Source organism: Mchenga conophoros, linkage group LG14 (assembly GCF_057382185.1).
Source record: "Mchenga conophoros isolate Kocher_MC1m ecotype Shallow Benthic linkage group LG14, M_conophoros_male_GT1.1, whole genome shotgun sequence".
NCBI lineage: Eukaryota > Metazoa > Chordata > Actinopteri > Cichliformes > Cichlidae > Mchenga > Mchenga conophoros.
In genome coordinates this window covers 12,158,628-12,178,088 of record NC_140539.1, presented here as the reverse complement: position 1 = coordinate 12,178,088, position 19,461 = coordinate 12,158,628, and the positions used below count along the sequence as shown (strand labels likewise).

Here is a 19,461-nt window from a genome sequence, read left to right as displayed (position 1 = left end):
TGAATTTTTCCTAAACAACATGAAAGCATGGATCACTCCTCCCTTGTATCAGCATATACGCCTGGTAGTGGCGCTGTAACAGTGTGGGGGATATATTCTTGCCACACTTTGATCCTCTTAGTACCATCTGTGCATGCAACAGCCTACCTGAGTAGCCTGAGCAGCCTACCTGCTGACCTTTATGACCACAGTGTACCCACTGTATCTTCTGTTGGCTATTTCCAGCAGAATAACACACTATGTCACAAAACTCAAACTGTATCAAACCGGTTTCTTGAACATGAGAATACTCACTGTACTCAAATGACCTCCACAGTCACCAGATCTCAATCCGAGCTCAATGGAGCATTTTTGGAATGTGGTGCAACAGGAGATTCACATCATGGATATGTAGCTAGCAAATCTGCAGCAACTGTGTGATGATGTCATGTCTGTATGGACCAAAAATTGTGACGGGTGTTTCAAGCACCTTGTTAAATATGTACCACAAAAAGAAATTCTGGAGGCCAGAGGAGGTCTAAACCCAACGCTAGCAAGCTACACCTAATAAAGTGGCTGGTGAGCATATATAGTGGTCTGGTGATGAGATTTTGCTCTCATAATATGTTTTAACAAACATATATTATCATTTCCCCTTACCTGTAATAAATTGTATGATTTGGTGGATTATTGAGCCATAATATAGATGGTGTGTATTTTCAGCTGCTGCTCTGTTACAGTATGACTGAGGGTAATTCATCTGTCACAGCACAGTCATAAAGTCCAATAGTTGTTTTAGGAACATGATGAACTAACTGCAGCTAAATAAGAAGCTTTCTGTTCTGACATTTGAATATCAGCTTTTTTGTTGCATGACGGTGAAACATCACAAGAGCTTACAGTATTTATCTCTGATCTGATGCTGCTGTAATGCTGCACTGTTATTGATATCAAATAAGTGGTAAAACATTCAAATGATATTTAAAATGTCTCTGCTAGGCACTGCGTAGATTGCGGTAAGGCATGCATTTGCTGATAAGAACACACAAAATAAACCTTAAGTTAAGACTCTTGACATATTTATAGTTTCCTTTATGGAAAAGCCTCAAATGACTCGCACGAGAACAGCAGCACCAAAAATGAAATGTTGTGAATTGTTTGTAGTGTGGCCAGTGTGCAGTGAAGCACTGAGACGTCGATCAGTTTGCAGAGAGGTAACTTCGTTAAACGAGGCTGTCTGTCATAGGCTCTGGTCTATGCCAGTTGCTTACACTCACACTGCCGCAGCTATTAAGGCAAATAGAAGCAACCACAATTTTAATGACCCTTTCTTTTTTTAAAGCCACAGAAGCACAGGGGCCCCGTGGAGACATAAATCTCACTCCTAACCGTCTTTATCTGCCTGCCTTCCTGTGCTTATGTCCTTAGTAAATTAGGAGCAATTAGACTAAAGAATTGAATTGCTGCTTGGAGCAATTTGTATCAGAGACATGATCAATAATAATTTCCTCTTTATGTGTGTGTCTGCCTTCTCTTGCTTCTTTTCCAGGATTGACAAGTCCACTCTGTCTGCACTGAAAGCACGGTAAGTGTTTTTTTGTTGTTGTTCTTGTTATTTTTAGAGGTTTTAGAGGGAGGATGACATAAAGCAAAGGGCCTGGGCCGCCCTGGTGTGGTCTATTCCTTTGACAGCCTACATGAGCACTCTGGGTCATTTTGGAAATCTTATTCTCTCTTCTGAACCCAATCGCCCAATCACCACAACTTCCAGATAATATTCAGAAATGTGTCCGTCAAGCACAAAGCCATGTTTTCTGCAAACACGCTGAGACTGAGCTGAAGACCTTTAAAACATTGGATAAACATATTGTCCATCACACTGATGGACTTTAAAGTCTCAGCAGAGCTATGAATCTTTTTTTTAGACACATAAAAATTCAGTATACACCTCTTTACACAAATCTCCAACTCCCGGTCCGAGTGACAGATTTTCTATATTGATTCCTGTCATTCACTCTCATTTACTTTCTCTTCACTGCCAGCTTGCACCTGTTGGCAGGTCATACCCGTACAAGGAGGAAGTTTCTCATGCAGATACCTGTACTGCCAAGTACTCGAGTGAGTTCTAGGTAAATTCTGTGGTTGCACTGTGGCTCCCAGGTGTGACTGCAGTTTTTGAATACTATGTACTGGCATAAGCAGCGTTCTCTGGGTTTTTCCATAAGGGTTTGTTTGGGCTGTACGATCTAAAAATAAGTAATTAAATCCAGCTTATAGCTCATTGCACAACGAATACAGACATTTGAGACACATGCTAGAATTATTAAAGGCATTATATTAACCTTTATTAAAGCCTTTAAGATAAATTTAAGATGTATTAAGGTTTTTTGAGATTCTTCAAGCACACTGGTGAAGGATGATACTAGGAAGAACCACTGCCTTTAAGAGGCATGGTAATTAATTGGCTGCCACCATCGTCCATCTACTGAGGGACTGAGATGTTCTCTGTGTGGATTTGGATTGCTGAATGTGGGTTGTAGCATTTAAATGTGGTCTAAATCTCACCAGGTGCATGAAATTTCTTTGCATGTACTGTAACAGACCTTTATTTTTCTCTAACAAGGACCTATCATGCAGCTCTCTGACCATTTGCTTTGTTTTTGTGTGGCTGAGTTGAGCTAAGATGGTGTTGTTAACTCTTAGATTGGATGTCTTAATTTTATTAATAAGAACTGACAGCATTCAACAAACAGTTATTAATTCCGGTTCATGTTTCACACCTCTGCAAGGAGAAGACAGAAGCTGTCTCCTGTGGATTTAAATGTGGGCAGTGACTTTGCAAATTTAGAGGAACAATGTTGTGAAAATTACACAGTGCTGTGAACTTTTGAGGTGTAGAATTACTGCTTCTGCTTTTACCTTTTTTCATTCGGGGCATGGGCAGAGAATGTGATGATGTGAATGCCATTTGCACAGTTGTGTACTTTATTCATGTGGCAATCTTTGAGGGTATGTGAAGCTTCTCTGTGTTGAAACAAACCACCAGCAAGCCTTGCTACAGGAAGTTGCCTTAGTGAGGACAGATGATGGGTTTTTGTGTGTGTCAACTCTATCTTTATCTATACCCCAAAGCCATCATATTTAAGCACATACACCATTTCTCTTTACCAAAGGAACCACACACTCTACTTTTCTTACCAACGTCTCTCTCTTTTCTCCATAGGTGCCGTGATGGCACCATCTGTTTAATCATGCCAGATGGATAGCCTTAGAGAACTGAGCATATTTTAGATATCTAAGCATGACTTTTGTTATTCTTGGTGGTGGCCAGACCTTGTCTGCATAGTCAGACATGACAAAATAAAACCCCTCCATGTCATGCTAATGATTCTGCATCTTCAAAGAAAAACGAACAAAGCATGTTGGAATCGCAGAATCGAGGATTAGAAGTTTGGATTTAACAAAATATCTGCAACACGCTGATTTGAACTGGAAACAAGTAGCCTGATAGCAGTGGCACATAGATATTTTTTCTATTCATGTTTTTCTCTGTTTTACAAACCCGAGTTCTGGGTTTATATGAACTTATGTGAAAAAAATTATTATTAGGATGCATTATAAGAATGTAAAAGGTTTGCATGAACAGTACTTGAAATGGTGGAATAGGGCTCCAGATGCTGCTATGGTAAAACCTTAATCATTTTGTTGTTCTAAACAGGAAAGTGAAAGCAGGTTAGCGCGTAACATGTAAAGTAGGGCTCCTCTTTTATCTGTTCTCTCACATACAAACAGCTGTGCACACTTTCAGTGTCTCCTGCATGGCCAGGTGTCATTAGATCATCTACTCTGTAGTGGGTCTGAATATCAATGAGTGAGTCGTGACTTCTGCTGGAGCTCCTGGTCTGCCCGAATGATGAATAAAACCAACCTGTGTGCGTGTGTGTTTGATCCAGGCGTTAGATGTAAGAAAACAGTGCAGAAGCAGGAACTGTAGGACTGGAAATAAAGGAGAAGACAGTCTGTACAAAAGACATTATGCAGTATCTCGATGATTTGTTGATGGGGACGGAGGTGTAGATGAATTGATGCAAGTGAGTTCATTACTCATGTGATCCTGGTGAATCATATCATTACAGGTCACAAGAAATGTGAGAGTTACTAGCATCCATCTACCTATTATCTTCCACTTATTCAATGCAGGTTGCCGGGCAGGGCTGGACATTATCCCAGCTGTCATAGGGCAAACGATGGGGTGCTGCCTCGACAGGTCACCAGGTCTGATCCACTGTTGCTGTTTTAATGCAAACAGCATCTTCCTGAAATTCCCCTTTAATTTATACTTTGAGGACGTGGACATTATTCATACATTGAATTCCTAATTCATGACTTTCAGGATATTCCTGAAAGTTGGTTTGCAAAACTTCTGTAATTAAAAAAATGAAAATGAAAAACCAAACCACATGCAGCGATATACAGTACAGGAGAGTAAAGCCACAAGGGGGGAGGAGAGAAAACAAGAGAATGGAGGCCAAAGGAGCAAAAACATCAGTTGGATTGCACACTTCAAAGTTTGCAGCAGGTGTGAGGGCTTTATTTTGTTCTCCTCTCCCCTTTCCGTCCCATCTGCCCTTGGTTCAGAGTGTGCTATTTATTCCTCTGTTGCTCAAGCTCTTTCTCCCCATGTCTCATCTCTCCTCTGTCATTAATCCCGGTCTCCCTCTGCCTCTTCTTTGCTCACGGATGCTACAAAGGATCTCTCCTCCTTCACCGTACAGCCGTCACCTCATTAATACCTGTATAATCAAGCCAGTGTTTGTGTGTGCGTGTGTGTGCACGCATGTGTGTGTGTGTGTGTGTGTGTGTGTGAGGGAGAGCAAACACATGCATCTGTTTTGTCTTCAAGTGGTGCTGAGGGTGAGTGAATATCACAAGTGGACAAACAGGGATAATAGAGGAGAGAGAGGACGAAAAGGGGGCAAGGTTGCACCTGATCGGCTTCTTAATACTGTGTGACGATGCCGCGCAAGCTGTGGTGAGTAAGCAGTCTTTTTCTCTCGTGGGTCTATTTTTCCTTATTACATTCTTAAATCAGATTTTTTTTCTTATATTAGCTCGCACTTTGTTGCGTAACACCTGAGATCTTATGAAACCAGTGGAGTAGTTTCTCCTCCTTCCGAGAAGTTATTAAAGTCTGAAAAGCAGATTTCTGATTCGATTGCTATGAATAAGTTCATATTGCTTTTTTTGTCCGCTTAAGGTGCTCTGAGGTATCTGTTGGCCTAGTGAGAGCATCTCTCTTGTGTTGTCAGAGTATCTAATGGGGATCTAAACAGGAAATAGTGCACACACGGTGAAAACAAGCAGCTCTTGCCGTGTCTGCGAGTCTACTCAACTTCACATGGGTTGAAGTAAAGTAGCGTGGACTGCACTGAATCTAGTTTAAAGGGGAAGTTGATAAAAGCAGCACAGATCAGAGTGTATTGGAGCAGACTGTAATAAAACAGTGTCACTTCAGGATATTTGACGCAGCAGTCATAGAGCTGTTCATCGCATGATACGGATCAGATGATTGCTTTGGTCTGCATGAGGTGGATACCCAGGATGTGAAATCAGTCTAAAGGATTGATCTTTCTGTGTCTATTAGTGAAGCTCTGTGTCACAGTCATGGCTCCCGGCTTTCTCCTGTAAGACGCTTCAGCAACAGACGCTTCCACAGTGCAGTAAACCAAAACAAATGACTTGGATATCTTGTTTAACGTGGTTAACCACAGATTGTTTTATTGGCTTGTTTTGTTTTTTTCCTTAACAGCCGGCTGTCTGCTCGGCTTCTACTGTTGTTAGCATGCATGCGTGTGTTTGCGCAGAGGTCACAGCCACTTGCTGCTAATTATACATTGTTATATGTTATTTCCATTCATTCTCTGCTCCGTCTAAGTGGAGCAGCTGCTTGAATCCGAAAGCGCCTCCCAGCTCAGATGGATGGCTTATAGTGGATGGGATATGGATAAAGCTGTGATGTTCTCCAAGACTGTAACTAAACTGCACTTGTACATTTTTTAATATAATGTAGTTATTTTGCAAATATGAAAAAAGTTTACTTTATTGTCCACCCGGATTATTGTCCAGACTGAGAGGCAGTTTTAGTGGCACAATGAAGGCCGACGGGCTCAAGAGAGAAGAGGAAATATGAAAGAGGTCTTTTCAAAAGAGGGGACACGATAAAATGAAAAAAGCCCCTTCCCTTGTCGTTGTCTAACCTAGTTTTTTGGGGCCAGGTGTAAATGTTATCTGGTGGCCAGCATCATGGAAAAGAGCAAATGGGCTGCTGCTGCCGCTGCTGCTATTTCTGGAGCCTGGCATTTAATCTATCTCTCGGTGTACCTTCTATATTGCGGGGAACGACGGTGAGTTGTGGCTACCGAACAAACAGGAGACTGAATGTCCGCTGGTATTATATTTACTTTAGGTGACGGCTTATTAAAGCTCGAGGCTTTGCTCGGCAGCACGAAGAGAAGAAGCAGTGATTAGTCACAGGGAGGCTGTATACAGCCTTAATGAGCTGTCAACTTTATTGTGTTTTTCCTTATTGGAAGTCCTTGTTGATGCAGTGTACACAGATACAGTCTGCTACATAATTTAATATAAGCCTGCAATCACTGGCAGGGGGGGAAAAAGCAAAGAGCACGAATGAAGGACAGAAGTTCACTCAGTTAATATCTAATGCACAGCTGCCCACAGTGACTGTGACCTTCAGCTGGGGTTAATCTGGGAACCAGAGTTCAATATACGCAAGCTGACTGAGGTCAGGTGGTTCAGTTTCAGTTCGCTTCTTTTGGCAGCGCAGCTTCGGGCCTTGCCTGTGTGTTTTGTTTCCCTCTGCCTCAGACCGTGTGAAAAAAGGTTAGAGAAAGCAACCACACAGTTGCGGATGCATTAGCAGCAGTATGATGTGGGAAGTGGTCGGACTCCACCCGTTCTCGTGCACTCAACAAAGGATGTCGCACTTCCTCTCATATCACACCTCCGGTTTCAGTGAAGCTACGCCATACGAAACCATTTACACGCTTTTTATGTGTGCCATCTAATTTTTCTAATGAAAATAACTGACAGCATCCACTTCTATTAAAAATCATTTAGATTTGATTGTTAAAAGTTTTGCTTGGCGTCCTACTCTTTTATATACTTACCCACCTATTTAGAGATCTTGATATCTTTGTGCAGAAATGTGGACCAAGATTCATTCTCTCCTGTGGCCACAAGAGGGAGCCGAGTCCATGTGTTTGTCACAAACTGACTCCTACAGCAGTGAGCAAAAATCTGTGCACTGCAATGAAAGCAGCTGAAGTGAAGTAAAAGATCCACTGGGTGGAACAGTTTCTCTATTAGATCAGTGCCGATGGCCGTCCCACCTGTTAACGTGTACCTGTTGAAAGTACTACTCGAAATGATATAAGAATAAATTATGTAGGTAAACCAATAAAGGCAATGCAAGCTAACCCACTAAAGTCATACTTAACAAATTGGTGTTTTTATTTTGCTTCTGCTTAAATATTTAGACGTATAAATTTATGTAACACATTATCAACATTAAAAAGGCACAATTCTGCATGATGGTCTCATCAGTTAAATTTCTCCTGATATAAACATGAAGTCCAGCAGGCTCATATCTGTACCACTGCAAGACAAAACCACAGCCATATTGTCTTCAACAGCCTATAGGGAGCCGTGGCTGTTGCCATGGCAGCAAGAACTGATGATCAGCTGATGGTCCAGCATGGCTCATTACCATGGTGACGAGCCTGGGTTGTCTCACCTTGCGACCGGACTTCATCGGCAACACATAAGAATACAACCTGCAGAAAGATGCCGTGACTTGTAATACGAGCGATCACCTACACTCGAAGTTTTGTTTTATTCATGAATTTGCTTATTGTTATTAAAAGTTAATAAAATGCTGGAGGTTTATGTATATTTCCAGTCCCATGGCATATTGTATTTGAGTCACCTCAATACATGTTTTTTTTTTGTTACAATAGACACTTTTTGATTTTTAAATGATGTAAAAAAGTACAAGTAATCGGTATATGAAACATCTTGTGTTTTACTGACCCAATGTCCTATTTTAGTTTTTTCTTCCCAAGCTCTAGTTTCCTTATATTTACACTTAATCTGCATTTGCTAAAATAAGCGCTTCATCACATTCGCCTGCTGTCTTACACATGGTTTAAGGCGGTATCAGTGAGAAACGATACACACAGTGAACATATGGAAACAGGACGTGTTAGCTGCTCTTAGCTACAGCAGCAGCAGGGAGGGGAGTAGTGTGGGTTCCCTGAAACACAATCACACCCCTGTGTAGTAGTACTGAGTTACTCTCAAAGTGGTCAACACTAGACTGCACCTCTGAGACGATCATTAAATCACCAGAGCGGCATTCATCAGATGTTGCGTTTCTGGTTACTGGGGCAATCTAAGTCAAGCACTTAGTCCCCTTTAAGTTCTTTATTAAGTCACCAGCAACAGAAATCTCTCTCTCTCTCTCTCTCTGACTCTGTTACATCACCCTTCACTATATTTACCAGCTGATTGCTGGATGTTTTTTTCTCCTTCCTGCTGTTAAGTGCCAGGTTTTAAGTATTCTAAGAACAGTGAGAGGGAACTATTAAGAAATCAGCAAAAAATGAAGAAACCAAAGCTGAAATATTTGTAAATTGTGGGGATATGTACAGTACATATAGCCATGTGAGCTATTCTTAATCCCAATGAGCTGGTCATGTTATAGCATATTTACATACACTAATCATAACTACACAAAAAACATAGCCAACTTCTTTCTGTTTGTTCTTCGTGTGCTCTTGTTTTACTTTCTATAATGGCTGACAGCAAATGAAACTCTAGCCTGAAGGCTTTACTGACACAGGTTTTCTTTTGATTATTAACAAGCAAGGAGTAAAAACAAATTGCTGTCTGCTTGTTTTCCTCTGTCCTCTCTCGCTGTCTCTTAAATGTTTTGTCACCGCATGTGCTCTGCTGCTTGTTAAAGCGACAGTTTTGTTACTCTAAAGTCCCCCAGACAGCCAGCTGCCTCTTTGCTTTTGACAAATATTTACTTCTTGCCTTCTCCCTGATAGTACACGCGCGCGCACACACACACACACGCACACACACACACACACACACACACACACACACACACACACACACACACACACACACACACACACAAAGTAGCTGATAGCGCACCATCTGGCCTGAGTGCGGGCTGTTAAGGGCTCATAAAAGTAGACCCTCACCTATTTAGAGCCATAAGGGCTCCCCGGGCAGGTACACAGCACACACACAGACGCACACATACACACACACATTTCTTCTGCATACATGTGCCCACGCACATTCACATTCAATATTCACATCCACTGGGGATGTAGGAGGTGAGACAGGTAGGAGGTGAGAGCATCAAAGGATGTACCTGGTCCTGTTCTGAGAATGTCTTCATAACTACTGGCCTCGCTGACTTGCTTTGAGGATAAACAGAGATTGATTCAGCAAACTTCCAAACTGACCTTACAGTTACATCTGAGTCAGTCCTGATACAGATGCACAGCTGCTAGCTTTGTGCGTGCTTGTTTTTTTCATCACATGAAAGTGACTTAAAATTATCACTAATTATGTAATGTGAGGCTCATACCTCATTTTTACCTCACAACCAGTGGTTGTCAGATGACTTTAGAGCGGTCTCTAGGCCTGTGTATCTTAATCTTACAAGATTTTACCAACAAGTTTGCGTTATGTTGTTAGCAGTGACATTAAGAGATGTTTCTTCATTCAGAGTAAAATGAGATCTTTGAGCAATATTGAGAGATTTGTTACACAACAAGAATTAATGTTTAGAGAAAAACTAACACATATGTGACTTTGGTAGTTTTTCGCAACCAAAAATTGCTAGCCAAAAAACTCAGACTGCTCTAAACGAACAGTTTCAGACAGTTTTTCCTATTCTTTGTTATAATATAGTAGTTATTTGCTTTTTTGCAAATGACAACCCCTCCCTTATTTAGGTCTCTTCCTGTTAGTTGGGAGTTCTTCCTTCCCACTGTTGCCAAGTGTTGCTCATCGTAAGAAAGTCGATTAAAAGGCGGTTTCCTTAAACCAGCGTTTCCCAACCTTTTGAACCACGGCACATTATTCATATAAGAACAATCACACGACACACCACCAAACAAAAATGTCACAAAAACCATATTGATAATTTTTCCCCGCACACCAGCTATAGCAGAATTGGCTCGGTTTGTCCCCAGTATACCCTTTTTCCTTTCTTCTGACCACTGCTCATGCTAGGGCCTTCATCTGGGTCGGAATTTTCTCCAGGACCCAGGTCAGATTGATTACATTTTCTTTTCAAATATCTATCTATTGCTGTTACGCACTGCATCGTCTCAGAGCATGAGTATTGTGTATTTTATTCTTCATCTTCTCTTTTACTGGCAGTTGGCAACCCATTTAATTAGAGCAGGTAGTTCTACTCCCCTCTAGTGGAAGAGAATGTAATTGTTCTTGCCGTTACTCACTCACTCGCTCAGAGTACTAATCAGGTGGAACCAGCTAATCTTCCACGGCACACCTGATCATTTCTCACAGCACACCTATGTGCCTTAAACAGAGAAAGTTAGATACAGCAAGGGGCTTCACCAAGACCCAGTGCAAGCTAAATATACAATATACTCCATGTAAGTACTGTAAGTACTACTTTAAGTATGTTAGGAAAAAGTGACCTGCTGTAAATCAAATAATTTGAATAGTCGTTAATAACATACATTTTTGAGGAAACCAATAAAAACTTACAAGAATATGTCCACATTTTTAAGTGATAGGTGTTGGTATGTGTTATGTACTCTCTCGCTCTGTCTTGTTTCTCCAGGAGTCATTGGCTGGCACCGTTGCCATTAGAAACAAACTCAGAATAATTTTTTTTCTTTTTTAGGATTTTGTCTGTTGTCGATTTTTGTACACAAACACTTAAGACCTACATACTGGCAAATTACAGTCCATCTCCTCAGTCTTTCAAAGCAAGCAGAGTGATGCTGTGGAAAGCGTAGAAAATGAAAAAGGGAATAAGCGAAAGGATGGAGATGGACTTTGGGTTGTCTGGAGGAGTGAAAGATGGATCAAGGGCGATAAAGAGAGCAAGGAGACAATAATAGAGCAGGGGAGACAGATCCTTTCTGAGACCGAACAAATAGAAAAGAGAGGAGAAAGTTCGACCTTCCTTCCTTCCTTCCTTCCTTCCTTCCTTCCTTCCTGGCACAGCTGTCCACCCTGCATAGAGGAGATGCTCTTAACATCTGAACGAGTAAAGACTGAAGAGAAAAGTAATAAGAACTGAAGGATGGAGGGACTGAAAAACAAGATAGCTTCTCTCTCGGGAACAATGAGCTGTGAACAGTGAAAAAGGAAAGCGCAGAAATAACAAAGAGGAAAAAATGAAGGAGCAGTGGGGCTGTGAAAGATCCAGTTTTTTCCCCTCTCTGTCTCCTAAAGTTCGACCTCTGTTAGTAAAAGTCTGTGTGCGAGAAGCTGCACGTGTCAGTTGCTTCTCTCTGCCCCTGTGAGGTCATCCGCGAGCGTCCATATGAAAGCTCTTGACAGATGGTTCAGCGCTTGGGCGCTGATGTTCATGTGATTCAGAAGCTTATTTAGAGGATTTAGTGAAACTGTTAACTTTTTATTTTTCAGTGTAAGACCATCTCTTAATCTTCCATGAGTATCAGTGACTCATCATGGTGGCTCAGCGTGAGGTTTGCATATTCTCTCTTTCCTTCTGCGGGTTTCCTCTGGGAGCTCAGGTTTTTAGCACCAAATAGGGGAGGTTATGTTCTCCTTTCAAATGCCCTTCACCAAGCCACTGGCTTTTATTCAGCTCTACGTTTTATATGCAGACGCATAAAAAACGAGCACACCCAACTTCCCTCCAACCGTGTCCATTTTGTACATACATCAGAGGCAGGGAACACGACCCTGTCAGAGCCGAGCTCAAATGCAATTGTCTTTCAAAGGAATAATTCATCTCCATATGAGCAACCTGCTGATACCCTCAGCTTAGCCTTGCTTGTTCGGCCCACACATTGTTAGGTAATGGCTTGTGTTGATAGATCTTTGCAATTTACCTCAGGTCACTACAAAATCACATCACGTGCACCAAGTGACAGCTATTTGTGCAACATGACTGGGAGAAAACATTTAAAGCAAGCAGATGGTGAAACCATTAAAACGGTTTATCAAGTCTTACCCTCTTTTGGTACTGTGCTATATCGATCCCGTTTTCTATTCTCACATGGTAATAATAATAATCCTATTTTTGAAATAATAGATTCTTGTAGCTGTTGTAGCTGCAGCAAAATGTCAGTAGACTATGCCTCTATTGACAAATGCTATTAATAGTGAGGTATAAAGCAGTTCTTTTCAGGATGGAAAAGCTAGAATCAGTGCAATAAACACGCACAGAATCATTATTTTTCTTCTGCCTTGCCACTTCAGGAACATTGTGGAGTTTATCCCAGTTATAATAGCTATCATAAGGTAAAAGGTGGGATACACCTTGGACAGGTTGCCAGTCTCTCATATGGCTAGCACAGAGAGCCAGACAATCATATCAGTAGTTTTGGACCAAGTATCTTTTGGCTGTGAGCAGCCGTTCTAACCCCTGCACCAGTGCACCAATATGCCTAAATATGTTTTTGTAGAGAAAATGAAAAAAAAAAAGCCTCGAAAAATGGGGATCGTGTATAAAAATGGCTGTAATTTCCAAACAGTTAACAGAAAATTCTGTAAAACCCTTTGAATTAATGCTGAAAGTCTTCAACTCGATTGCTTGAGTTAAAATCCGCAAAGTGTTGTTGTACAGATGCAAAATTTGTGTCTTTGTCCAATAACTTATGCACTCACTAAATGTTTATTGTAAAAAGGCTTCAATAATGGATGATAAATGGTGACCACTTTAACTGACAGGCTGATGGCGACACAGACGGCTATAGCCGGCAGCAGCTTGTCGGGCTTCATCTCAGCTAATTGGAGTCACTGACCTCGATCTCGCAAAGGTGTTTGTGGTCTTGGCGCCTTTGGAGCAATTATATTGGAATTATATGGTTCCTATGCAGTTAATTATATTAAAGGCTATCAAAGAAGTCTGTGCTGCTGTTTTGATGATAGAATTTCTGGTATCTTATTAGTATGTTACTTAGCACTAATTAGCATGTGTGTGTGAGGCAGCCGGTGTTTGAAATACATGCTTTTATTGGGCTTAAAGCTTTCCTTTTTGATAACACTTACAGTTAGGCCTGGATCAGGCATCTCTTAGTGATCCTGCTATAGTTGGGAGATATCCCATGATGCAATTTGTCTCTATTTCACCCCTTTTTATTGTCATTGCATTTATAAGCCTTTTGCCATAGTTTGTGTTTCAGTTTATATTTCTCTCAGGCTGGTTTTGCTAGACGGTTCTTCCTGTTAAAAGGGAGTTCTTCCTTCCCACAGTTGCCAAGTGCTGCCCGTAGGGTGTTGCCTGATTGTTTAAGTTCACTCTTCAGTACTGTAAGATGCTGAGTGGTGCTGGTGGCACCACAGTGGGTTTGTCCATCTTTTATACACAATCTGCACCCTCATAGTGAGGGAGAAGGAGCATAGGTTACAGACAGTGAGATTATAACAGAGGAAGAGCGAACAAAAGTTTCTGAAGCTTCAGATAATAAAAGGAAAGCCTGTGTTCAGAAGAAAGATGACAGTCATAAAATGGAAGGTGGGAACAAACAGATTACCTTTGGTGTGGCTTTTTCCTTTTAGAGGGATACATTATGCGTTATCATCTCCTGCGTTGGTGCAATTACTCTTACTGCTAGAAGGGGAAAGACAGACAAGATCTGCACTGCGGGTTTCACATATAGTGCAAGTGCAGAATACAGTGACAAACTGTATTACACATTGTTTGTGACTGCATTTGTTTCTCTCTCACTTTTCTTCCTTGATGAGTTCTTCCTCTCGTGCCCCTTCAATGTCTATTTCCCAAGGTGCATATCTAAACGCATGCATGTGTATTTCTGTGTATTTCGCGTGGGGCAACCAGCTGTCAGCCGAAATCCCATTCAACCAAGCAAACTGAGAAAGCAGGAAATTGATTTACCTCTCTGATGTTACGCATGACATTATGGTCCCAGGGGACATGGAGAGAAACAAAGGGATAAAAGAGTTCCACAAACCTCGACTGAGCAGTGCTTTATAGAGGAGATGAACAGAGGAAAGAGAGGGCGTAATTAAACTAAAGATGCTCGTTTTTTTCCTGTTGTGTCACATGATGCAGCATCTTCGAAATTCTTGCATTTGCCCACCTATGTTTTCACACCTATCAGAAATCCATTTGCTGTCATCCCAGCGATTACGTTTCAAAAATGCACGTAGTTTATGCGTATGCAAGAGAGAAGAAAACATCACCCGAAGCCAAATTACAGACACATCGCAAGCAGAGATAAACAATCAAGCTTCAAATAGCCCAGAGTGTGTGAAAATAATTGTCTGATGACATTTCTGTTTTGGTGAAATGACAGCACAGAGCAGAGAGCTAGTCAAGGCCAGTGTGCTTGGTGATTAACAAAGGACTGTCTGTGATTTGAGACTGTAATCAGCGCTCACAAAGGGACAGATATATCTCTTATTCAGCACGGCCCTGCATCACTCATCCTATTTCTCTCCTCCGACTCTGTTCTCTCACTTGCATTTTCTCTCTGCCCTCTGCTCATTTATCTTCTTGTTTGCAGTCTGTCTTTGATTTCCTTCCTCAATCTTGTTTCCTCATGTGTTTTTAGGCCTTTTTTCACGCATTCTTCTCAGTGTTGGATTTTCTTTTACTCTTCCTGCCACAGTTTATTTTGTATTTGTTTCTCTAGGTTTTGTCTGCAGCATCTGTGTCTCAGTGATGATTTGAATGAGTCTTTTGTCATTTTTTGGAGCGAGAAACAGAAGCAGAAGCAGCCTGGCGGCTATAACATACTCCAGTATGTTACAGCTGGAGTAGGGAGGACATGTAGGCATGCACTTTGTCCTGGCCAAACAAGTTGTAATCCACAACTGGCATGAGGTGCTGACAATTTCTAATAATCTGGAGAGAGTCGTCCCCTCGGCCCTGTGCGGGGTGTTCTCTGCCTGTCTCTCTTGATGCACGCTCTTTGGCTCTAGCACCCGTGACCCTAAAATGGATAAGTGGTTTAGAAAATGAATAGATAGGAGGATAGATGCAATCACATCCTCTCCATCCTCCCTAACCTCCAAATTTTTATAAGACTGTGCAGATGCAGGGTGGTGTTTCTCTACACAGCTGTTACTGATTCACTTATGTCGAATCAGTGATTTTCCATGAAGAGATGTGTGACTGCATGATAAAGTCTGAGGTCCAGGGTCAATTTGGCATGAAATTGTTTTTTCTTCTTCTTTTTTTAAAATTTCCCCTCAAACAAAAGCTTTTCCAGTTTTTCTTGGTGTCCTTAAAAACTTGACTTGAGTCCTAAATAATCTCTGTAACTTTGAAAATCCATTACTAGGCAGCAAGTACTTCTTAAATCTATTTGTTAGGAGGCATTCACTCCAAAAAATTAAAATTAAAAATATCCCATCCATCCATCCATCCATCCATCCTCTTCCACTTATCCTTGTTAGAGTCACAGCCCACATAGCAAAATTGGTATGGCCCAGATCTGGCCCACACAATGTGCTTACACATGGCCCACATACCGCAAAGAATGATGGCCCTTTGGTGGCCCAGACACACTGGTGGTCCTGTGCTGGCCCATGTGTGGATTACCTCTGGCAAACTTGATCTGGCCACCAAAGGGCCGTCATTTTTTGCAGTATGTGGGCCATGTGTAAGTTGTGTGCAGCCATAGGCCAGTTGTAGACACACTGCTGGCCCTGTGTTGGCCCAGAACAGTTTCAGCTCTGACCCCAGACGTCAGCCTAATGGGTACCTTAGTCAAGCCATCTAATAACAACATGTGCCGAAACATAATAGTGCAAAAATAACATGGCGAAACTCTGTTCAGACAGTGAATGGACTGATTCTTAAATAACACTTTACTACTCTTCCAGATTACTCAGAGTGCTCTATACAACATGCCGCATTCACACTTTCTCTAAACTGAGTGCTCCCTAACTACATTCATACACATTCACACTCTTGACATGCAGACTGGAGGAGCCAGGGATCGAACCACTAACCTTCCGATCAGTAGGTGACCTGCTCCACCTCCTGAGCTACAGCCACCCGCTGGCAAAGATGAGTAAACCATCACTAGGTTTAGGATAAAGTGTACACTCACAAACCTGTCAAACCTGTATTTGAAACATTGGCTACCATAGCAGTATAGTATTGCAACATGGCATTTGGGTCTTCTAACTAAAATAGGAAAATATGAACATAAATGATGCCATCATTGCCAGACCTGGCCCATACACCCTGCCATGACACTGGTCAGTCAGAAGGGCCAGCTTGATGCCGGATCTGGGCCAGACCTGTTTTCTGTGGACCTGGGTCAAATATATCAAACTACCATCGAGCCAGATATGGCATGCCATCACATAGACAGTGCCATCTATGCCAGGCTTGGCCCATATCTGGATGGCATATGTCTTATCATGCCAGAAGTCAGCCAGCAGTGCCAGCTTGATCCGGGCCAGACCTGCTCGCTATGTGGGAGGGGGGCTGGAGCCTATCCCAGCTACCATAGGGCGAGAGGTGGGCTACACCCTGGACATGTTGCCAGTCTATCGCAAGGCTAACACATAGAGACAGACAGCCATTTGCACTCACATTCACACCTATGGGCAATTTAGAATGACCAATTAACCTAACATAAATATCCCAGTATAAATTTTAATTGAAAGCGGACGTTACTGCCATGATCTTTTTTTCTGGATAACCCTCAATCCTCAGTATGCTTCTTCACTTTTATCCATTAATAATGTGCCAGGTTTGGATTCTGCTCTGCTCGGAGTGTAACAGTGACATTTTTCTTGTCTCTGTATGATCACCTTCACTTTGGGGATGACAGTAATCGAGAGTGGAGCCCAGGTTTGCTGCTTCATCCCGTATAAATTCTCCTCTCCTGCCTGGTGCTGACAGAATCCAGCCATGATGCTGTCCATGCTCTGGCTAGGTTATCCGTGTCACAGCCTATCTGCAGACCAGACCAATAGTCCTCATGATGGATCATCCATCAGCCGCCACTTTGGACGCTGTGGGGACAAGAGGGCAGTTTGAAATAGCTGTCTGGGCTGTTGTCCTGCAGTATGAATGATTGTATATGTGTCTAAGTGTGTTTGTGTGTGTGTGTGTGTGTGTGTGTGTGTAGGGGGACCTTGAAAATGTCTTCTCTTCTTTATTCTGCTCTGAATCGCACAGAACTATTCACAGGTTCTGCTGCTACTTTTTCACACAAGACACACACGCACGCGCTCATGCACACACACACATACGCACACTCAAAGACAGCTTTATCGCTATTTCCTCTTTAGTTTATTACCCTTATTTCCCACAGGTAGGTGCCAGGGGAAGTATACCGCTGTTTGTGTGTGTCGACAATCACCCTCTGACAAAGTTGCGCAGTGCAAACAATCCTGTCATTATCAGCAATGTAGAAACACTCTTTACAACAGTGCTGGATATCTGTGTGTCACCAGTCTTGTCGACATGTCTGCTGCACATATTAATGTTCAGTTTGAGATGAAATTACAATCAGGATGGGACCAAAACACGATTGAGTCATCCCATTCGAATTCAGCAAAACTAACAAGTCAGTACACTGAGAGCAGTCAAGCTTAAATTAAAGCAATAACACAACAATTTCTTGCAAATTGCCTTTGCTTCAGTCTATTTCCCACTGAAATAGGGCAACTGTAATGTTTTCCAGTTACTTGATGAAAGCTTCGACAGTTATTGCTTTAAACACCTTACGGTTAATGAGTGTTGTTTTGTTTTAGCAGAATATGCCACAAGTAAGACCTTTGCATTGTGCTTTGTTTGCAGACACTTTAAAATAGAGCCTACAGCAATTTATTATGTACACTTTTGTGGTACTGCTGTACTGTACTGTACTATTACAGATTGTAACAACACTAATGATATCAGCATGGGAACATTATGGGAACAGTGTATAATGTAGGAATATTGTATATAACCTTCTGCTCAGCAATCTCGTAATCCAAAGATTTACATGTTGATTGCTGATCGGAAAATTCTTTCTTTATGTGTAAAGCATACAGACTTTCTTTCTCTGAAATGTTATATATATATGTGTAATTAACATTATTTGCATGCCATTATCAGCTCATATTAGCCATTTGCCAATCTACAGTTATTGTAATTTATAACTGCCATTAAATTACATTACAAAAAATCACCCTTCAACTATGTCATGATGTTGCATAGTGTCCAACTGCTGACGACACACATATTTAACACACCAAAAAATGTAACCAGGTAAATAATTGGCTTTCATACAGCAAATGTTAAGGAATCTGCCTCTGTTTAGTCCAGCGATGTCAAACGTATCATTAGTCACATACAGCTGATTATGGTCTTAAGTGGTCTGGAGCAGTGAATCTCCTCTGCCGGTGAGTGTAAAGAAGTTTAACTACACATTAATCCCTGATATATTTTAATATAAGGAAAAATTGCCATTTCAACAGTAGATCTAGCTTTTCCACATGATAAAAAAAAGTTCTTTTTTACTGTGAACCCACTGTAAAACTCATACACTTCATTTTTAAAGTAGATGGTAAAAAAACAGGAACTTTCTGCTATTTATTTGTTTATCTAGTACTTATTTTACTTTAGTGTTGTATGATTTGCCATGGGAGAGATCTTTATCAGTAGGAAAAGGTGTAAAACCTATCAAACTAAAGTTAAAAGTCTCAAATTTATGTCCTCTTTTGCTTGCTCCGAAAATGTCCAGTGAGTCAGATCTGAATGTTTAGCGGGCCGATTTTGTATGTTTACAGTACATTGGCGTAACATGTTTTTACTTCACCAAATATTCCCATTGGTGTTAAAGATCAGTTGGGCTTTAATAAAATAGTGACTTGGGTATCAATCACCAATGCTGAATTTCAAACCATTGGTAAACTAGTCTTCATGCATTTCCCTTTGAACTTCTTTCTGCAGTGATGAGTCAAAATATTACAGGCCAGACATTATATGATAATGGCCTTTCCACAGTAAAAGGTTCATAACAGGCTACAAATAAAAGCAACATTTAAACACAGAAAGACATAGTTATTTCTTGCACATTGCCTCCCTGATCACTCACCTAAAACACGAGATGGCTACACCAACTCCAGTTGGGATAAAATGCAGTTCTTCCACAGTTAGACAGGATGCAAAGCACTTGATTGAAGCATAAAATGTAATGCTCCAAGGTTTTACATTTTTTAAAGTAATATAAT

At 41.3% G+C, this 19,461-nt stretch overlaps 1 protein-coding gene across 6 annotated transcripts in view; it reads left to right on the top strand.

Annotated features, from left to right (window-relative positions):
• rap1gap2a (RAP1 GTPase activating protein 2a) overlaps positions 1-19,461 on the top strand; it is a 105,199-nt gene that overhangs the window by 27,980 nt on the left and 57,758 nt on the right. For 5 of the 6 annotated variants that reach the window (XM_085245287.1, XM_085245293.1, XM_085245284.1 and 2 more), the window contains one exon: positions 1,529-1,564. The exons of the other annotated variant lie outside the window; for it this stretch is intronic. In XM_085245287.1, coding sequence (XP_085101413.1) covers positions 1,529-1,564 — 36 coding nt within the window. The remainder of the gene's footprint in view (positions 1-1,528; positions 1,565-19,461) is intronic. 6 annotated transcript variants of the gene reach the window in all.